Source organism: Contarinia nasturtii, unplaced genomic scaffold (assembly GCF_009176525.2).
Source record: "Contarinia nasturtii isolate CC-2019 unplaced genomic scaffold, AAFC_CNas_1.1 Cnas_scaffold_2367, whole genome shotgun sequence".
Lineage (NCBI taxonomy): Eukaryota > Metazoa > Arthropoda > Insecta > Diptera > Cecidomyiidae > Contarinia > Contarinia nasturtii.
In genome coordinates, this window is record NW_022199689.1 from 1,098,611 (window position 1) to 1,116,649 (window position 18,039).

The 18,039-nt window shown below is 32.6% G+C and overlaps 2 protein-coding genes across 26 annotated transcripts in view; both read left to right on the top strand.

Moving 5' to 3' along the window:
• The window catches only part of LOC116348276 (basement membrane-specific heparan sulfate proteoglycan core protein), a 109,489-nt gene that overhangs the window by 21,083 nt on the left and 70,367 nt on the right, over nucleotides 1-18,039 (top strand). For all 25 annotated transcript variants that reach the window (XM_031779208.1, XM_031779220.1, XM_031779205.1 and 22 more), the window contains exons 3-10: nucleotides 680-956; nucleotides 1,851-1,994; nucleotides 2,073-2,244; nucleotides 2,400-2,572; nucleotides 5,281-5,580; nucleotides 5,783-5,839; nucleotides 6,013-6,078; nucleotides 6,155-6,223. In XM_031779208.1, coding sequence (XP_031635068.1) covers nucleotides 680-956; nucleotides 1,851-1,994; nucleotides 2,073-2,244; nucleotides 2,400-2,572; nucleotides 5,281-5,580; nucleotides 5,783-5,839; nucleotides 6,013-6,078; nucleotides 6,155-6,223 — 1,258 coding nt within the window. The remainder of the gene's footprint in view (nucleotides 1-679; nucleotides 957-1,850; nucleotides 1,995-2,072; nucleotides 2,245-2,399; nucleotides 2,573-5,280; nucleotides 5,581-5,782; nucleotides 5,840-6,012; nucleotides 6,079-6,154; nucleotides 6,224-18,039) is intronic.
• Nucleotides 3,479-4,783, top strand: LOC116348319 (salivary glue protein Sgs-3-like). Its single transcript, XM_031779297.1, has 2 exons — nucleotides 3,479-3,891; nucleotides 4,152-4,783. Exons 1-2 carry the CDS (start codon nucleotides 3,796-3,798, stop codon nucleotides 4,776-4,778), a joined length of 723 nt encoding a protein of 240 aa, XP_031635157.1. The 5' UTR covers nucleotides 3,479-3,795; the 3' UTR covers nucleotides 4,779-4,783.

Sequence of the window (18,039 nt, forward strand, 5' to 3'; positions counted from 1 at the left end):
TTTTTTTAAATAGAAATTATCTAATGGTAATTGTGCTAACTTCACTTTCAAAACAAAAAAATGAAACAATTCATTAAATTATTTTTCAACAATTTTTGGAATAACATATGCGCTCATTCTCAAACTTGTGAAATAATATCCCATTCTATATATAGATGGCACTGTCTATACGAAGTTCGGCAAACAAAGCATTACGCTTATTGAGCGCATTACACCTCTTATAAAATGGCATTCGCATATATGTAGTAAAATGCCCCTAGGCAAAAACATGTGGAAAAGATGCGTAACAAGACGTGAATGTAAACAAAATCCACATATAACAAATTTGTTTTGATGAAATGACCAACAAACATGTTGTTTATGTGTTTATTTGACATGAAAACTGAGTTTAACTTCCATTTTGAACGCGGCTGTTTTGCATGGCATGATTTTCGTTTTCCATATGTTCATCATAAACAATTTTGCCAATCCTATATTTAGATGTTTTCTGAAAAGTGAATTGACAATATGAGTCATATCATGTTTCGAAACAAGTGAAAGAAGTAGTAACAAAAAAATGCGGATTAACGATGTTTTTCTACGAGTATTCAATGAATTCTTCCTTGCAAGCATGCTGTTTCAAAATGCTTTCAATTCAACTTTATTAATGAGTTATACTACTTTTTCATATTTGTTGCAGAAAATTACACTTGATAGTGACATCGTTTTCGAAGAAGGCCCATTGGAATCAGAAGGTCTAAATTCTCATCATAAACGCAGCATTGATGAATTTGATGGAGATGAAGATTGGCTTTGGTCTAATGTAAATCGAATCAAACGATCGATAGGTAAAGCATTGGGAAATGAAGAAAATGAAACCCCATTAAAAAATCGAGCGAAGCGTGGTTTTTTTGATTGGTGGGATTCAGGATCGTCAAGTGATGGAAAAGAAAGCACCACAACTACGGAAAGCACTGGTAAGTTAAATGATCGAGTACTATCTGTCAAAATATTTCCCCCTATGCCAAGCGAAATTAATTCGATATAATACGGCGCTGATGTAAATGTCACTCTGTCATTTCACAATAATACTTTTTTGGCTTGACAATATATAAGCTCTTCATTTAAAATGCATACACATTCATAATTATTGAATCGTTGAAAAAAAAACATGTCATAAAATATTTTTCTAACATTTTTCATTAAAAAATTTATTAAAAAATTTTTTTTATAAAAAAATTAATTTGTTTATAAATTACAATAATTTCAACAAAAAATGTTTCATCGATTAAATAAGAATCCAATGTAAATAGTAATGACAATGCGACACCTACCGTAAAAATGCAAAAAGAAACTTAGTTGGTATCCATTGTAGCATTTTTGTCCGCCATGACAGCATCTTCGTTTTACTTGACCAATCACAGAGAAGCAAAACGAAGATGCTGTTATGGCGGACCAAAATGTTACAATTCCAAATAAGTTTCCTTTTCTATTTTAACGGTAGGTGTCGCATTGGTATTACTTTTTACATTAGATTCTTGTTCAATCTATGAAAAAAAATTGAAATTATTGTTATTTTTAAACAAATAAATTTAAAATATAGAGAATTTTTATGATAAACGTAAGAAGAATATTTCATGATATGTTTCTTTTTTTTACTCGACCGTTCAAAAATTATGCATGTTGAATGAAGAGCTTATATATTGTCAAGCCAAAAAATGTATCATTGTGGAATGACATAGAGTGACATTTAAATCAGCGCCGTATATCGGATTTATTTCGCTTAGCAAAGGGGGAAACGTCGTACTCGCTCCTTTGTTCAATACAAAAAAAATATACAGATTAAACTCACATAAAATCATCTTATTTAGACCATCATGAACAAGGCGATGATAGTTCAAATATAGAAGAAGATGAAGATTCAACAACTGACGATGAAAATGATACTTATGATGGTTCTGGCTACACTAAAATTGAACAAACTCACACTGAAACAATATTATTGGAGCAATTTTGTAAGTTTATGACAAAAGTGAAAGTATTATGGTATTTAGTAATTGAATAAATATTTAAAAAAAACGTTCATTTTTTAGTCCGATTAAAATTCAAAGTGAGTCAGATTTGGAGTCCAGACTATGAAGCATCAAATACACAAGCATATAAAACAAAGGCTAAGGAAATTGAAAAAAAATTGGAACATCTTTATGAATTAAGGAAACCAGTTAAGAGTAGAAATCATATTCGTACACATGTAATCCGTATTCTGTGAGTGAAAATTAAATTTTGTTTGTATCTCGACTTAATTCGAGGCGTCCCCATCATTTTTAATTCATTGACTTGCTTGAGTTGAACTTCTTGATAACTAATGGAGATGGTTTTCATTTATTATTGAGTGAATTTTTTTTTTTTGGTTTTCATAGTCGTCCATCACGAAAGGAAATATTCAAAATTGGGGTAACGGTCGAAATCATTTCCGACGAGCCAATAGCATTAAATGAGCTCGAACAAATTATTGGACCTGCTTTGGATTCACGAAAAATTGAAGATTTATCTGTTGAGCGTGATAGTTATTATGAGTTAACCGCTATTGGAGGTAATTTCTATTCATTTTCAATATAATGTCATGATTCATTTCAACTTCAAAGAATAAAGAAAAAAAAAAGTGTTGTATTTGGCATTATATACGTCTATATTTGAAATGGACATCATTGTTTTTTTTTACTGTACATATGTAATGATATTGAATATATTTACCTATTTTGTATTGCTTTTGATATGTGTTTGGCTTGCTTAACCGCACAATCAATAAACGGCTCTAATCAAATCAATGTGAATCAAGTTTAGTTAAGCCATCAAATCACAAACTGAAAAGAACAATTCGTTCAATCAATGAAACAACTACGGAAAAATTGGCTTCAACGACTCTATACCCAAAAGATGATAATACTGATTACAATGACAATATATTTGACGATAAAGATTTATTTCCGGACAATGATGAACTGTTCAGTTTCATTTGTGATGATGTTGAATTTGAGTGTAAAAGTGATCATAAATGCATTCCATTGGATAGTTGGTGTGATGGTATTGCTAATTGTGATGATAAAAGCGATGAGCTGTCCTGTGCTACCACACCAGCAATTCATTTCTCCATCATCAATGAAACAACGACCGAATTGTCGACAAGCACCGAAACATCGACACTCGTTTCGCCTGTTGATACAACTGAGCAACAAGAGACAAATGCAACAAAAGAAACTACATTGAGGCCACCTATTAGCAGAGAAAGTAATTTGAATATAACAACAATTACGATGAAAGTTAGCACGGAAAATTCTGAAACGACAACTACTGTGAAGGTATTATCTATGGAGATTTCTGTTACTATTATTCACCTAAGGATCCTTCCTTCATCCAGAAAATGCGAATATTTCCAAACGATAGTTCGTTTCACATTTGACAGGAGAACGAATTAAGTGAAATATTTTGAAGGATATATTGAAAATCATGGCATTTCTAAAACGAAAAGGCATGAAATCGCCTCGATGATGCACCAAGATATTCTGCCCTTTCGTTTTGAAACCAACCAAATATTTTCATCAAATTCTAGAATTTTATATGAATACTTCTAAATAGACGACTGTCAAACCTGAAGTTGATAGCAGCACTTCCAATAGTAGCAACGTTGAAAGCACGACTTCGAAATCAATTGAAACATCGACAACGAATTTACCATCCACAACAAACTCTAGCACAACACAATCAAATGAAGTTGACACAACGACAACTAGCAAACCACTCATAACGAAGGCGACAATGAAAACAGAGTCAACTACAGTTGCATATTCTTCGAGCGTAAATAATAATAAAAATATGACAACTACAAAAAAGCCAATTTTAACAACCGCGAAGGTACTTTATTGGAATTATGAATGGGACGATTTTTGTCTTCGTGAACTAGTAAAAAACACGAATCATTCATATATTCAAGCATTATATTTCATAGTGTGTGTGTATGTTTATAAGTCAGATTGATACATATTTTGTGTTTGATATTTTGAAAATTTGATAAAAAGATTTTTTCGCCAAATTTTTCTTATGAAATGTAAAACCACTATAAACACAAAAGTTTGGTTCGGTCGATTTCTAAATTTCACACTTTTTTAAAATAGACCACTGTCAAATCGAAAATTACTACCACAACTGTAAAAAGTACAACGAAAAAATCAAAAACAACGAAAAAGCCAAACACAACGACTACAACGAAAAAAAGCATAGCAACAATAACTCCACAAAGTCATTCATCATCAACTGCCAAGCCGACACAGAATCAACAGAAAACATCATCTAAAGCTACGACTAAAGTTATGAGTACAACAAAAAAGCCAGAAAAGCTTCAAACAACTAAAACAAAGACCATTTCAACAAGTACCAAAAAAACAACAGAAAAGCCTCAAACAACTCCAAAAACCATTTCAACAAGTACCAAGAAACCGGAAATGACAACTCAAACAAAGAAACCTGTACAACAAACGACAAAAATGTCTAGTTCAACAACAACTACAACATCTACAACAAGGTCGCCATTAAAAATGCCACCAAAAATACAGAAGACTACAATACAAAAAGTTATGGAATACAAGAACAAAACTCAAATCAAAGGCTCATCGGATGGCATGATAACCGGCAGCCAAAATGCTAAAGGTGAACCAATTTTCGGTCGAGATTTTATTCAAATATTCAAATTACTCCTGGGATACATACATGCCGTGGTGGTGATCGCTTTTACACTAATATAAATATATTCACACGAGACACATTTATAACAGTGGTGTAACGGCTGTTAATATTCTAATAAACACGATTTACATGACTCGATAATCTTTTACTGTTACATATTATACACATACATATACACTTAAACACGCTTATTGTTATTTACAATTGAATCGTTGCGGCGAAACAGTAGCTCTTATTTTTCTCCAGATAATACTGCAACATGAAGTTTTTTTCACACGGTTTATTTGTTGTAATACAACAAATAAACTATTCATAAAAAACTTTATGTTGCAGTATTATTTGGAGAAAAATAAGAGCTACTCTTTCGCCGCAACGATTCAATTAATGGTTAATGTTAACGTTATTTTTTTTCATATCATTTTACTGAAATAACCAATTTGGAATTTTTGATTTGCCTGAATTCAAATTTATATTCAATCATATTTTTTTATCCATTATTTTCTTTGATTTAACTCTATATTTTTATGTTGTTTGACGAAAATATTACCAAAAATGGTTTAGAATCGGATTTAAAGCGTGACAATGAGATCGAATTGGTTACTGGTACCGCCGAATCTGATGGAAATGTTAGTTATGAAGATGATGGTGAAAGAGGTGAAAAAGACAGCAGAAATAGAAATAAAGATGAAGCTGAAAATGAAGCATTAGATTATAATGAGAGTACTGATAATAACAATGATATTGATACCGATATCCCTTCGTCATCATCAAGTCCCTATCCACTAAATCAATGTCGTGCCGACGATGTGGTCGAATGCCCAAATAATCCACATTTCAAAATCTGCGAAGTACATTTTTGTGGTAAATATTTCTGGTTTTTTTTTTCTGGAATTAAATGCGCAAATGTTTGGAAAATACACGCGCATTAAAACAATGCAACGAAAAATAAAATATGTGAAGAGTTCACATTGCAAGATGGGAGTTTTTCAAAATGTTGTCGTTGTTTTTGGTTTTTTTTGTTCCATGAAAAATGTAATTAATGCACAATTTAATTTTTTTCAAGATGGCGTACCCCAATGCCCAGAAGGTGAAGACGAAGATCCAGAACGGTGTAGGTCGGGTGAGAAAATCAAATAAACAATTTTAAAAACGAATGTTACGACAAAAAATACCAAAATTTCAGTATTTTTTCATCCAAAATATACTCAAACGTTATGCAATTTCTCGATATTTTTGGTGTAATTAAATAAATAATAATCAATATGGTAATCGAGCTTTTATTGGTCTTTTCAGAATGCAATGATGATGAGTTTGCATGCGATAGTTCAAGATGTATCCTGAAATCCCAATTGTGCAACGGTGAATACATCATTTGTTACTCTCTCACACACATATTGATGTATAATGAAAAATTGTATCTTTTGCTTGAAAACAGGTGTGCATGATTGTAGTGATTTAACCGATGAGCAGAATTGTCCTTCAAAAACGCAAAATCAACACAGAGGTAAGTTTCCACGTATCACAATATAATTGAAAATATTTACTGAGTTTGACCCAAATAATAAAAACTGGGCCGGTATTCTAGAACAATCCATAAAAATCGTTCGGAATCATTTGTTTATATAAACAACTCAGCTGAGGGAAAACAATAAAAATTATTGTTATAATTATATCAACAATCACATTACTACAATCACTATAACAACCACTTCTATTGTTTTCAGTCCGATTCAGCGCCTGACTGTAGCTAGTATTTTGAGTGTGTAACATTTTTTTTTATATTTCCAATGTTTGGCGACAAATGTAGAGCTCTATTAAAGTTATATTTTGGTACTTTTGGTGTACATATTTGACGCCAAACGTTGAAAAGACAAAAAAATATTAGTTTCAAATGAATAGTCCGCTCAATATATTGTCGGAATAATTCCACTGTTGAAAGAGGTGTCGGAATAATTCCGAACAAAATAAGTGGAATATTGTTTATTTTTTTTGTCTTATGAATAACGACTATTATTCTCGTTATGTGCTACAATATTATTCAAAACAATATTCATTCATAGAAATATGTTTTTCGGAATAATTCCGAACAAATTGATCGGAAAGTGGCATTAGAATACCGGCCCCGGTTTAGCGGAAGCAACAAACGTTAAAATAGAATGGAATACAATTTATAGTCACCAAATTTATCGACATTCTGTATGTCTTATCCACAGTGAAAATGATTTATCTATATTTTCTTTAGTTTTCCATTTCAAAATATCATGCTGTGCGGTACACATTCAATTTTGTACTAACATCTGTATAGAAAGTCTTTGGAATAAATTCAGCAGTTTATTGTGCTACATAAACAAAAAATGTCAACCAATTCACATAGGAGACTTAACGGGTCTCCTAGTCTACTGCAGAAAAATTTCCAACCGCGATGGCGTACAAATTGGATTTACGAAAAAGTGTCTCAAATGATTTTGGACAGCTAAGTTCAAAACAAATTCTGCATGTGTCTAAAGATGAACCAATCTGTCTCCGAACTATGTATCTTGTTTCATGGACTTAGTATGAAGATGAAGATTCTAGAAAAAGCAAAAATTATGGTCGTATTCCCAATATAAATGCTCAAACCCTTCAAAATTGTCATCAAGTACCGAAAACCGGGTTGGTCAAGAAAAAAATAATTTTTGGTGATTTTTATGGTTACAGTACATCCAAATTTGAACCAAAACGAAGCCCGATCATGGTATAGGATTTCCTGTATAAAACTTGTAACTAAAAACACCTCTAATGCGTATTCCGAGTACTAATCGAAGTTTGTGACAATATGGCCGTCACAGTTTGGCAAAATCATAATGAATCGATTAAACTGCGTTAAACTGTTAAAATAAAACAGTAGAAATAAATAGATTTTAATTTTTTACATTTTTGAAAATAAAAAATCTTTTGTTTTTTTAATTTTGTGAGATTTTCTGTCCACAATATTCAAAAATATTAAATTAATAAAAATGAATTCGTTGACATAACCTCACTTTTGTGTCACGATCGTGATGAATCGATCAAATAATTATTAAAACGAAAGTGAGGTTATGTCAACCACTTCATTTTTTATTAATTTAATATTTTTGAATATTGTGCAGTAAATCTCACGAAACTACCGGAAACTACAAAACAAAACAAAGAATTTTTATTTTTAAAAATGTAAAAAATGAAAATATTTTTATTTCTACTGTTTTAATAATTATTTAATCGGTTTATCACGATTGTGACACAAAAGTGAGGTTATGTCAACCAATTCATTTTTGTTGATTTAATATTTTTGAATATTGTGGACAGAAAATCTCACAAAATTAAAAAAACAAAAGATTTTTTATTTTCAAAAATGTAAAAAATTTAAATCTATTTATTTGTACTGTTTTAATTTAACAGTTTAACGAAGTTTAATCGATTCATTATGATTTTGCCAAACTGTGACGGCCATATTGTCACAAACTTCGATTAGTACTCGGAATACGCATTAGAGGTGTTGTTAGTTACGGGCATGATCAGGCTTCGAACCAAAACAATAGATTTAGACACGATCATTAGGAATCAGCAAAATAAATTACGCAAAACTTCTAAAGGGTGTCAAAAATTGGGTGCTTACTTCACCCTATAGCATGTTGCACTGAAAGATTCATCATTTTGGATAGTGAAACATTCATAGCCAAATCGAACCATGAATCAAATGCAAGTGGTTTCTTTTGCATTGATTATGTTAGGGAACTACTATATAAGGTTAGAGACGTCGTTAAACCGAACTTTGATAAAAGGGTGTTTGTATGGTAGGATCTTCTTTGAAAGGTGTCTTGGAGCCATTATTCGAAAAATAAGTACTTTAACGTAAGGTAAAACCTCCATTACATGCTCCATTATCAACCAAATATTGTTTCTTTGCAAGCATAAAAAACCACAATAAGAGCTCACTTCTTAAAAAATAGCATTTCCATGAAAAAAGGACCATCTTTTTAACTTCAGAAAAAGGCACCAAATTAATTCTTTCTTGTATGTTTTTGGATGTATGTTATAGGCGAAGGTCCAAAATACTTGAAACGTGCAACAATTGGTTGGATGGATTGAGAGAAAGTTGAAAGAAATCGACAAATCGGTTGTCCAGAACATAATTTCGATGGTTCGACGCATTCTGAGAAAAATCGAAGACAATGGTCCGTTCAGTGTAAAGTGAATATGCTATTCGATAGTCTATGAATAAAGGTTTATACCAATAAAAACGAATTTAATATTGTATGCTTGTTGTTCAAATGGCGAACGTCTGAATTTATTCCAAAGACTTTCTATACAGATGTTAGAGAAAACACGACCAAAAAACAGCATGAAAATCGCCCGTTTTTCACTTCTCTGTTATATTTATCCTTGAAGAGGTAGAAAAAAGTCTGATATATTACTGAATTGTGTTTGGAAATGTAGAGATTTTCATTACGAATCAGAAAGTTCTTTAAGAAATGTGCTGATTTCCAACCAAAGAAAAGATATTTAGCTGTTAAATAATGCATTGGGCTCACAATTTTTATGTGGTTTTCAACATTGAAAAACCGTTCAAATAGTTGGTAGTACGAGGGTCACTATTTAAGTTTTTTCAAAAACATATATAAGACAATGGGGTTTCATCGAAAATGGTTTTATTGTTTTTCAAAATATTCGCCATGATGATCAATACACTTTTGCATTCGCTCGAACCATTTGTCATAGCATTCATGCCACTCCGAAAGTGATATCTCCAAAACGTGTGTTTTGAACGCATCAACTGCTTCTTCGGGCGATGAAAATCGTTGACCACGCAGTTTATTCTTCACGCTCGGGAATAAAAAGAAATCGTTGGGTGCCAAATCAGGACTGTACGGCGGATGACCCATTAAATCGATCTTTTGACCGGTCAAATAATCGACTGTTTGATGAGATGTGTGAGAGCTCGCATTATCATGATGAAGAATTATTTTGCGACGGCGGTTGTTTTTTCTTATTTCACCAAACACTTCGGGCAAACAAATGGTGGTGTACCAATCAGAATTGATGGTCTTACGAGCCTCTAGTGGAACTGTTGCCACATGACCACTTATCGCGAAAAAACAGGCGACCATTTGCTTCGCAACACTTCGAGCTCGAACAACTTTTGTTGGGTTATCTTCACTTTGAAAGACCCATACAGTCGACTGCTGTTTAGTTTCGGGCTCATACGCGTAGATCCATGATTCGCCACCAGTGACGATAAAATACACGGATTTTGAAACACCACGATTGAATTTCTTGAGCATTTGTTTACACCAATCGACACGAGCCTTTTTTTGAGCGATTGTCAAATTATGTGGTATCCAACGAGAGCAAATCTTTCTGACAGCTAAATGTTCATGTAAAATCTTAAATACGCTGGTCGCACTAATGCCCAGGGATGCCTCAATCTCGTGATATGTTACATGACGATCTTCCATTATCATATTTCTGACAGCATCGATGTTTTCTGGTACAACAACTGATTTTGGACGACCTTCGCGGAACTCGTCGATGAGCGATAGGCGACCGCGCTTGAATTCGTTGTACCAATTATAAATTGTCCGAAGACTTGGTACTTCATCGCCAAAGGCCAAATGAAGTTGATCAAAACACTGTTGTTGTGATACACCCAATCGAAAGTGGAAAAAAATAATCGCTCGAAAATTTTCACGAGTAAAATTCATTTTTTGGCTGAGACGCAATTTACATGTTACGGTAAACAATACAAATAACGATCGAATGACAAAACGTTCTGAGAACGTTTATGCTACAAAATGTTAAACTTAACGAATATGACAATGGTTTGCATCGGGCAATACTAAAACATACATATTGAAGAAACTTAAATAGTCGCCTACGTATTTAAATCATCTAACTCATGAATAAATAATGACCTTTTATGCAATATATTCGATGCTTTTAGTATTTTGACTTCCTTACACACATTAATATTCTGTGTCATATTGTGAAAAGTAATTGTTTTATAAGCAAGTGCTTGTTGTGTTAGTTCTAATGATTGGATTTTTAACTTCATTATTGTAATGTCACTCTGTATGTTTGTGTGTCTATGTGCTCAAAAATGAACAAATGCTTCTGTGATGTGGAAAGTTTGTTTTAAAAAATTTCACACTGCGTAAGCATAAGCAAAACATCCACCGAAAAATGTGTTTTTCTGCGCGATAGAACTCAACTAAGGAATGAAATTTCAAATGATTTAGTAACTGGAACGACAAATAGCCGAGAGACTACTAATTGAGCATCTTGGTCACGCTACTATATCAAAGTTCCTCATTCGGCTTACATTTAATGGGTGCCATTGTGTCATTTACTAGCTGATAGGTTTTTATTCACGGGGGTTCTTAATAATAATAAAATATGTAGTACACTGTACTGTTTCGAGTTCTATGATTAGTCGAAACAAAGTCCACCTAAAATAAATACTTTTTTCCCATCAAAGTAGCAACTTGTATTTTGCATAGTCGAATTGAAACAACAAAATAATAAGATTTTCTAATATATTTGACAGAGTGACGATGCAAATGATATTCTGCATCGAGATGATTTTAGTAGATGCATGCGGTAGTTTAATTTTAAAAGTGCTCTAGAGCTCAACTTGCACCGTTGTGGGTCTGTCTCATGTATTGTCATTTAGTCAACGAGTAATATGTGCGTTTTTTTTGTTTTTATGCTGCTCACACTGTATAAACAAGTTGCAAACAAAACGCGTGTTTGCAATTTGATTAAGCACCGAATCGTCACTTTTGTATGTGTATGTGTGTTGTATGTTTGTCGCATGGTAAGCGAAATAAAGTGCATATCTATATATAGTATATATTATATACATATATAGATGAGCTGCAAAACAATGTGCTACATTTCGAATCTAATGCTCAGGTTTATTATCTCTGCACGCCTTTCGGCTAGTCTTCTGTCATGCAAAGCTTTTGGTAAATTAGTTTTCATCGTGTACAAGTGTTCCATCGATTTGTTTTATCGCCCAGTTCGAGTTATCGGGAGAAGAGGGCTAGGGAGAATGAGATAGACATCAGAAAATAAAGCATAAAAACCAAATCAAAATAAACAAAAGTACAAAAAGGACACAGAGTGTGGCAAGCAGCGAAAATTAAATTCAAAAGCCATAACCTTACCCCTCTTCGATATTATCCAGCTCTCCTCTGAGCATAGTTTTAATTTGAAAAGGTAACCAAACTTAAATCCATTTCGTACTGTCATTGCCATTTATGCTGGCACTGATTCGTTTTCGGTTGTGTTTTGTCGATTGCAACCATACACAATTGCACAGTCAACAAATTTCTGACAGAACAAGCAAATAATTTTCCATATGTTGCCATTAACGTTTTCTCTGATTCTTTTTCACTTCTGTCTTTTTCCACTCACTCTTTTTCTCTCACCCATTTCATATTCAGAATATTTATTTTCGACACTACGCGGCTCTTTGGTATGGCTCTGAATTTTAATTATTACGCTAAATATGATTCTCTTTCCGTTTCTCGTTCAATTGTAAATTTTTCATGGTTCAGTTAGTGCATTTCAATCAATTTTCACAATTGATTTGGGCCATCTGAATTGATTGCGGAGAATTTATTAAAACAATTTTAGGATCAAAATAAGAGAATAAAATCTAAACAATGTTTAAGCAGTATCAATCGCTTAAATGACAATCTAATTGTTCATATTTTTGTTCAATTAATGTCGGCGATGATGTCAGACAAATATGCATGGAATAAGCAACGTAGTGATTTCACGCGCATATTTTCGTTTACTTAAGGCACACTCAGAACTATAAAATTCTCGTTTGTTCAAATCAAGAGTACATTTGTAGGCATCATCACCATATGGCCAATCAACGCATTGAATGAAAATAAGCGCTCTCCAGTCACGATTAAATGGTTATGCAATGTTTTAATAGTGAGAGAAACATCCATTTCTATGATACCGAAATAATTTCACGCAACGAACTCCCTTTTTATTTGTTGATGATTTTATAGTTTTGACAATTCATTGAATCTTTGAACCGAAGAAGTTTCGTCATCGTAAAATAGTTTTTTTAGCACTTGAGACTAGTGAGGCATGCCATGATATGCGTGTATACAAGTAACTCTATAAAATACGGTATGTAAAATGGTTTCAATGAGAATTTTATGGTTAAGATTGTTATTAACCGTTTCTTGTTTGACACTTATGAAGCTGTCTTCATTTTCCATCATTCGAACTATGATTTCAAAGAGAACATAAAATTATCAGCAATTAAAACGATTTTCTTCAATTGAAAGCGAGAGTGTTTACTGTCTGTACATGCAAATTCCAACCCAATCGTTAAATTAACATGTTAAAAATACACTATATTGCCTATCTCAATTAAAAATTGGGTCAGTTAAAAGACAGTTACATGAGTCTTGGCATTAGGCTATATCTCATTGGGTTTCGAATACCGCTTCCAAATCCACTATGCCACACAATCAGTTTGGTATGAAAAAGAGAAATATGGTCGAATGAAATTATAATTTTCTGCATGGCGCCAATAAACAACCGTACCAGGGAACACACAAAGGAAAACTTTTATCAACCTTTTGTGTGTTCTGCCATATACCTGAATGGCAAACATCCCGAAAACTTTTCGCTCTTTGTGTCAACCTTGTGGACGTATCGGTTTTCAAAGCAGTCTTTTATGACAGTTTATCAAATAGGTGAAAACTTTTCGAAAACCAGAGACAAGAAGATTCCCAATTATTGTGTATTTATTATTATAATTCTCTTGTTTCTTTTTTGTATTTTGAGTTTTAACTTCACATATAAGAAACTTAAACTGCTTCTAATTTTAACGGATAAAAAAATATGATGAAATTCGACTTTGGCAAGGCTACAGGAAAAAAAGAAGTAAAACTTTAACATTATTAACGTAAATCGATCTTTATAGACCAAGAGACGCTCTAACAAGTAACTTTTTTTTTGCTTTATGTCAGAAAACTATATTGAACCATGCAGCTAGAAACATGTAATTTTGTTCATGAAGAAAACAATAAATATGTGTATTTAAGTGCAGATTTTTATAATTTAGTGTTATTTTATGATAAAATAAAATGTCTTACTTACGTAAGATGAACTTTTCCGCACTGTGATCCACAACATGCATTTATTACGTATCTTTTACCGTAAATAATATTTACTAAATATGAATTCATGAGAAAACTGAATCTGATATAAGTTTTGCGATACAAATAATTTTTGAAAGACTTTTCAATGCCTGTATGATATCGTAATAATGTGAAACTTTGCACAAGCTATTTTTTTCACAAAAAGCTAACATTCTGAAAGTTTGAAGAAATTTCAATACAATTGAGTGGTACCTTCCATAAAAAAAATTCGTTTTTGAGCGAAAAATCCGAAATTTTGTTCGGGAGGTACCCCTATTATGCATTGAAATCTCTTCAAACCTTCGGTATGTTATTTTTGTGTGAAAAAAATAACCTGTGTAAAGTTTCAGCTCATTACGATATCATACAGTCATGGCTTCCATAGAAAATCCAATTTTTTTGAAATTTTTGTATGAAAAGTGTGTCGAAATATATTTGTATCGCAAAACTAACGTCATATTCGGTTTTCTCGTACCCAAAAAACCCCCAATACATATTTTTGAGTGTTTATAAACAGGTATTTTTATAAAAATACATTAAATATCACTTTTGGAAGAAAAATTGATTTTTTCCCATGGATGTCCATGGGCATCACACCAGACATGACACGTCACTCTTTCAACCAAAGTCGCTCAAAATCTAATGGTTTCTATTCCTCGGCACCCCCAATCATCCTGTGGAGTTTTTGAATTACTTTTCTTGTTTGAAAGTTATCGTGTTAACAAATTTTTGCGTACAGGGTACAGCGTACAGGGTACAGGGTACAGGGTACAGGGTACGCACATACATTGGGACATCGAAAAAACGCTAGATTCGTGTTCTCTGGCCCCAAAAACACCCAGAAAACACATTTTTGATGGGTGTTAATTTTTCGACCGATTCCAATACTTTACCTTACACACTAGGTGTGTGCGGAAAAGTAAAATCGATGTTTAAAATTTCAGACATAAAGCTGACAAAAAAGTTGATAGTTTTTTTTACATAATTCATTCATGCAGATTTTGTAAACAATGCGGAAATTCATGCAGAAATTTTAATCGAAGAATCTTTGAGCAAAGAAAAAATATATTCCAGAAAATCAAACATGCAGCTCGCTTTATTAATTGATGTGTTTTCTATCCGCGAATAATAGTGCAGATTTCGCGAAGTGGGTGACTGTAATGACAGACGTAAAATTATTTGTTTAGTGTATGTCTAGCTGCATGGTTCAATATAGTTTTCTGACATAAAGCAAAAAAAAAAAAGTTACTTGTTAGAGTGGCTCTTGGTCTATTAATACTTTCAATGAAGGTGAAAAATCTTGAAATTTACTATAATAAATATATTTTGATTCTATCAAATGAATGACCACTGTGATCGTTGTGTCAACAACTTTTACCGTGTTTTTTTGTCGTTTTAGTTTCGTTTATTGTTACCTCTTTCATAAAAATGGGTAAATAAAAATCGCTTGTAGTTGTCGTTTGATTCAATGGTAAGCCAAAAACGTCCATTATTTCACCTCTGAGGACCAATTTATGTATGGGCAAAGTTTTTCGTTGCTGATGGTTGTTAGTACACATACACATAAGCATACAGAACCATTTTCTTGGGAAAATTTACTGCCTCTTGTGTAAACACTTGTGAGAGCATGCGGGACGTTAGCAATTGCCATTTTAAAGGGATGGAAAATTTGAATTTTTGCACACAGGTTGTTGTCGCCAAACAATGAGCGTATATTCATGATGAATGTATCCGAATAATAGCGCGTAGAAAAAAAAGACAATCATCAAATTGTTCTTGTTATTTTTTCTGTTTTGTTTTTTCATCAAATTGTTCAAACGAAACCCAATTCAGTGTGTTGTTTGTTTTTTTGTTTTGCAATGTTTAAATGCACTTTCGTTTCGTGTTTATCTGTTTGTGAATTTATTGTTTCGGGTTATTCACAATTTAATTGTCGTACCAGACCGTTCCAATGCAACGGGCGATGTGTTGAAAACTTGCACATCGTCACTTCAACTTAAAGTTCACGCGGTGCAATCAACGTCAATGACAAATATCGTTTCCTTTTCGTCAACGTAAAAAAAGAAAAAAAAATCATATAAGTCGTTATCCAACTTTTTCATTGCGGTCTATTGATTCGTACGGTTGCAGTAAATGCTGTGTAAACGCATTTTTTATATCCCCGTGTCTTACACAGCGTTCAAGTTTTTCTAATGACAAATCGCATATTTATGTAATATAATCGAGTCAGCAACTTTGATTGACATTCAATACCAAATGATTAAAACCTCAACTCAATCTCTTTTTCTATACATCTATCGATTCTTTATACCTTGACGTTGTGTTCCTGTGTCAAATCCTTTTTAATGCGACTGACTACGCAAACTAATTTTCCACACTACTTGTGTCAACAAGTGAATGTGTTTATCGTACAAAATAGGTTAAAAAATTGAGCTACAAAGCATACACTATTATACTAATTTGATATATAACAGCATAATGTCAATGTTGAAAGAGAGAAAAAAAAGAATAGTCAGCGTCCGTAATCATGTTTTGCATCCTGATATTCGTCCAGACCTTGACGATATCATATCTTTTCTATCATCTTAAATGCAACATCACATTCTTATGCAAATAAAAGAGCACGACTAAGTGTGTGACACGGTTACATGCTCTTTAGATGCACTTCTTAAATTAACTCGCTCGATTAGTCGGCACCGTGCTTTTGTAATTAGAAAAAAATGCTACACTTTGTAAGCGGCTTCAAGTTCTTCACGGCATGTGTGTTTACGATAGATTAATAGCGACGACACAAATTATCGAGTACCAAAGTAATTTCTCTTTTAAGTGTACCGAAATGAATCGTGTGTGGTAACGATGATGACGGCGACAACGACAGTGATGGCAGTCAAGATGGTGAAGCAATTACCATTTAACGTTTTTTTTTCCGTAAAATTGGGCGAAAATTGAACCACTTTTGAGGGAATCGATAAAATTTACATTGTGCTCTTTATACTAACCGTTTTGACACGATTTTTTTTCTCTGTCATTTGAACGAGAGAACATAAGTACTTTATTAAATTATATTTAAGTTTTTATTGAGCTGCATTTTCACCTAATAATTTGTGTTGTGTCCAACCATGAGATCCTTGAACATCAACATTGGATATTTTTCCTCGAATTATGATGAAATATTATGACATTTATTTATAAAAAAGCATAAATTGGTTCGGTTAATTTCAAGTTAATGAAGTGTTTCATCATTCAACAGCCGCAAATTGATAGAACAACAAATTGTTGAATTAATGTTGTGCTCATCCATTTGCATAAAATACAAGCCCGGTAATATGATGACTATTGTCCGTTCCCAAATCTACGACAATGCCATCTCTTATTCCCCATCTGTTGCGAATTTTTTAACCAACCAATTGATTGGTTCAAATTAAATAGTTTAATATACATTCAAAAAGGTTTCAAGTCTAGTCCCGACTATTTGAAAAATCCTATTAAAACAAAACATGAAACAATTTTTTTGAATTCATTTTTTTAATTGTCGTCGATTTTATGGAGTAAAACATATAGAAACAATATATACAGACAAACATCACACTTTATAACAGAAGAACGAAACATGCTGTGTATGAAAATACTAATACATGTGCGCATGCTCAGCTTCGTTTCTGTGATGACCAATTTAAGCGTACATGTGATGCTTGTGTATGTATTGTTTCTTTAATCTCTACAGTGTACTGTCAATTTCGCTCCTTCAAATCGATGGCAATTAATAATAAAATGAATTTTGTATCAACAAATGATTTTTAATATGGTTTCAATGATTCAAATAAGGATTTTTTTCAAAAAAAATGTGGGATTAAAATTGAATACTTTTATTTTATTTTAAATTAAAGTGAACATTTTTTCACAGAAATAGCTACTGCTGTGTAACCAAAGATGGCGTTTTCGGTTTAGATGCCACTGACGTTTACATATAAATATGTCAACGCAATCCCCGGTTATAAAATACATTGCGTAGAAATCTGTGATTCACTCTCTAAATGGGAGTCACATTGATAATTTAACGCCGAATTATGATGCAATTATATATAAATACATCTTTTAAACTTAATAAAATTAAACAGAGGAAGAATAT

Coding starts and splice junctions, on each gene's coding strand:
- LOC116348319 (XM_031779297.1), top strand. CDS start 3,796: ATGAAAACAGAGTCAACTACAGTTGCATATTCTTCGAGCGTAAATAAT. Junction 3,892..4,151: donor CAATTTTAACAACCGCGAAG/GTACTTTATTGG, acceptor TTTTTAAAATAG/ACCACTGTCAAATCGAAAAT.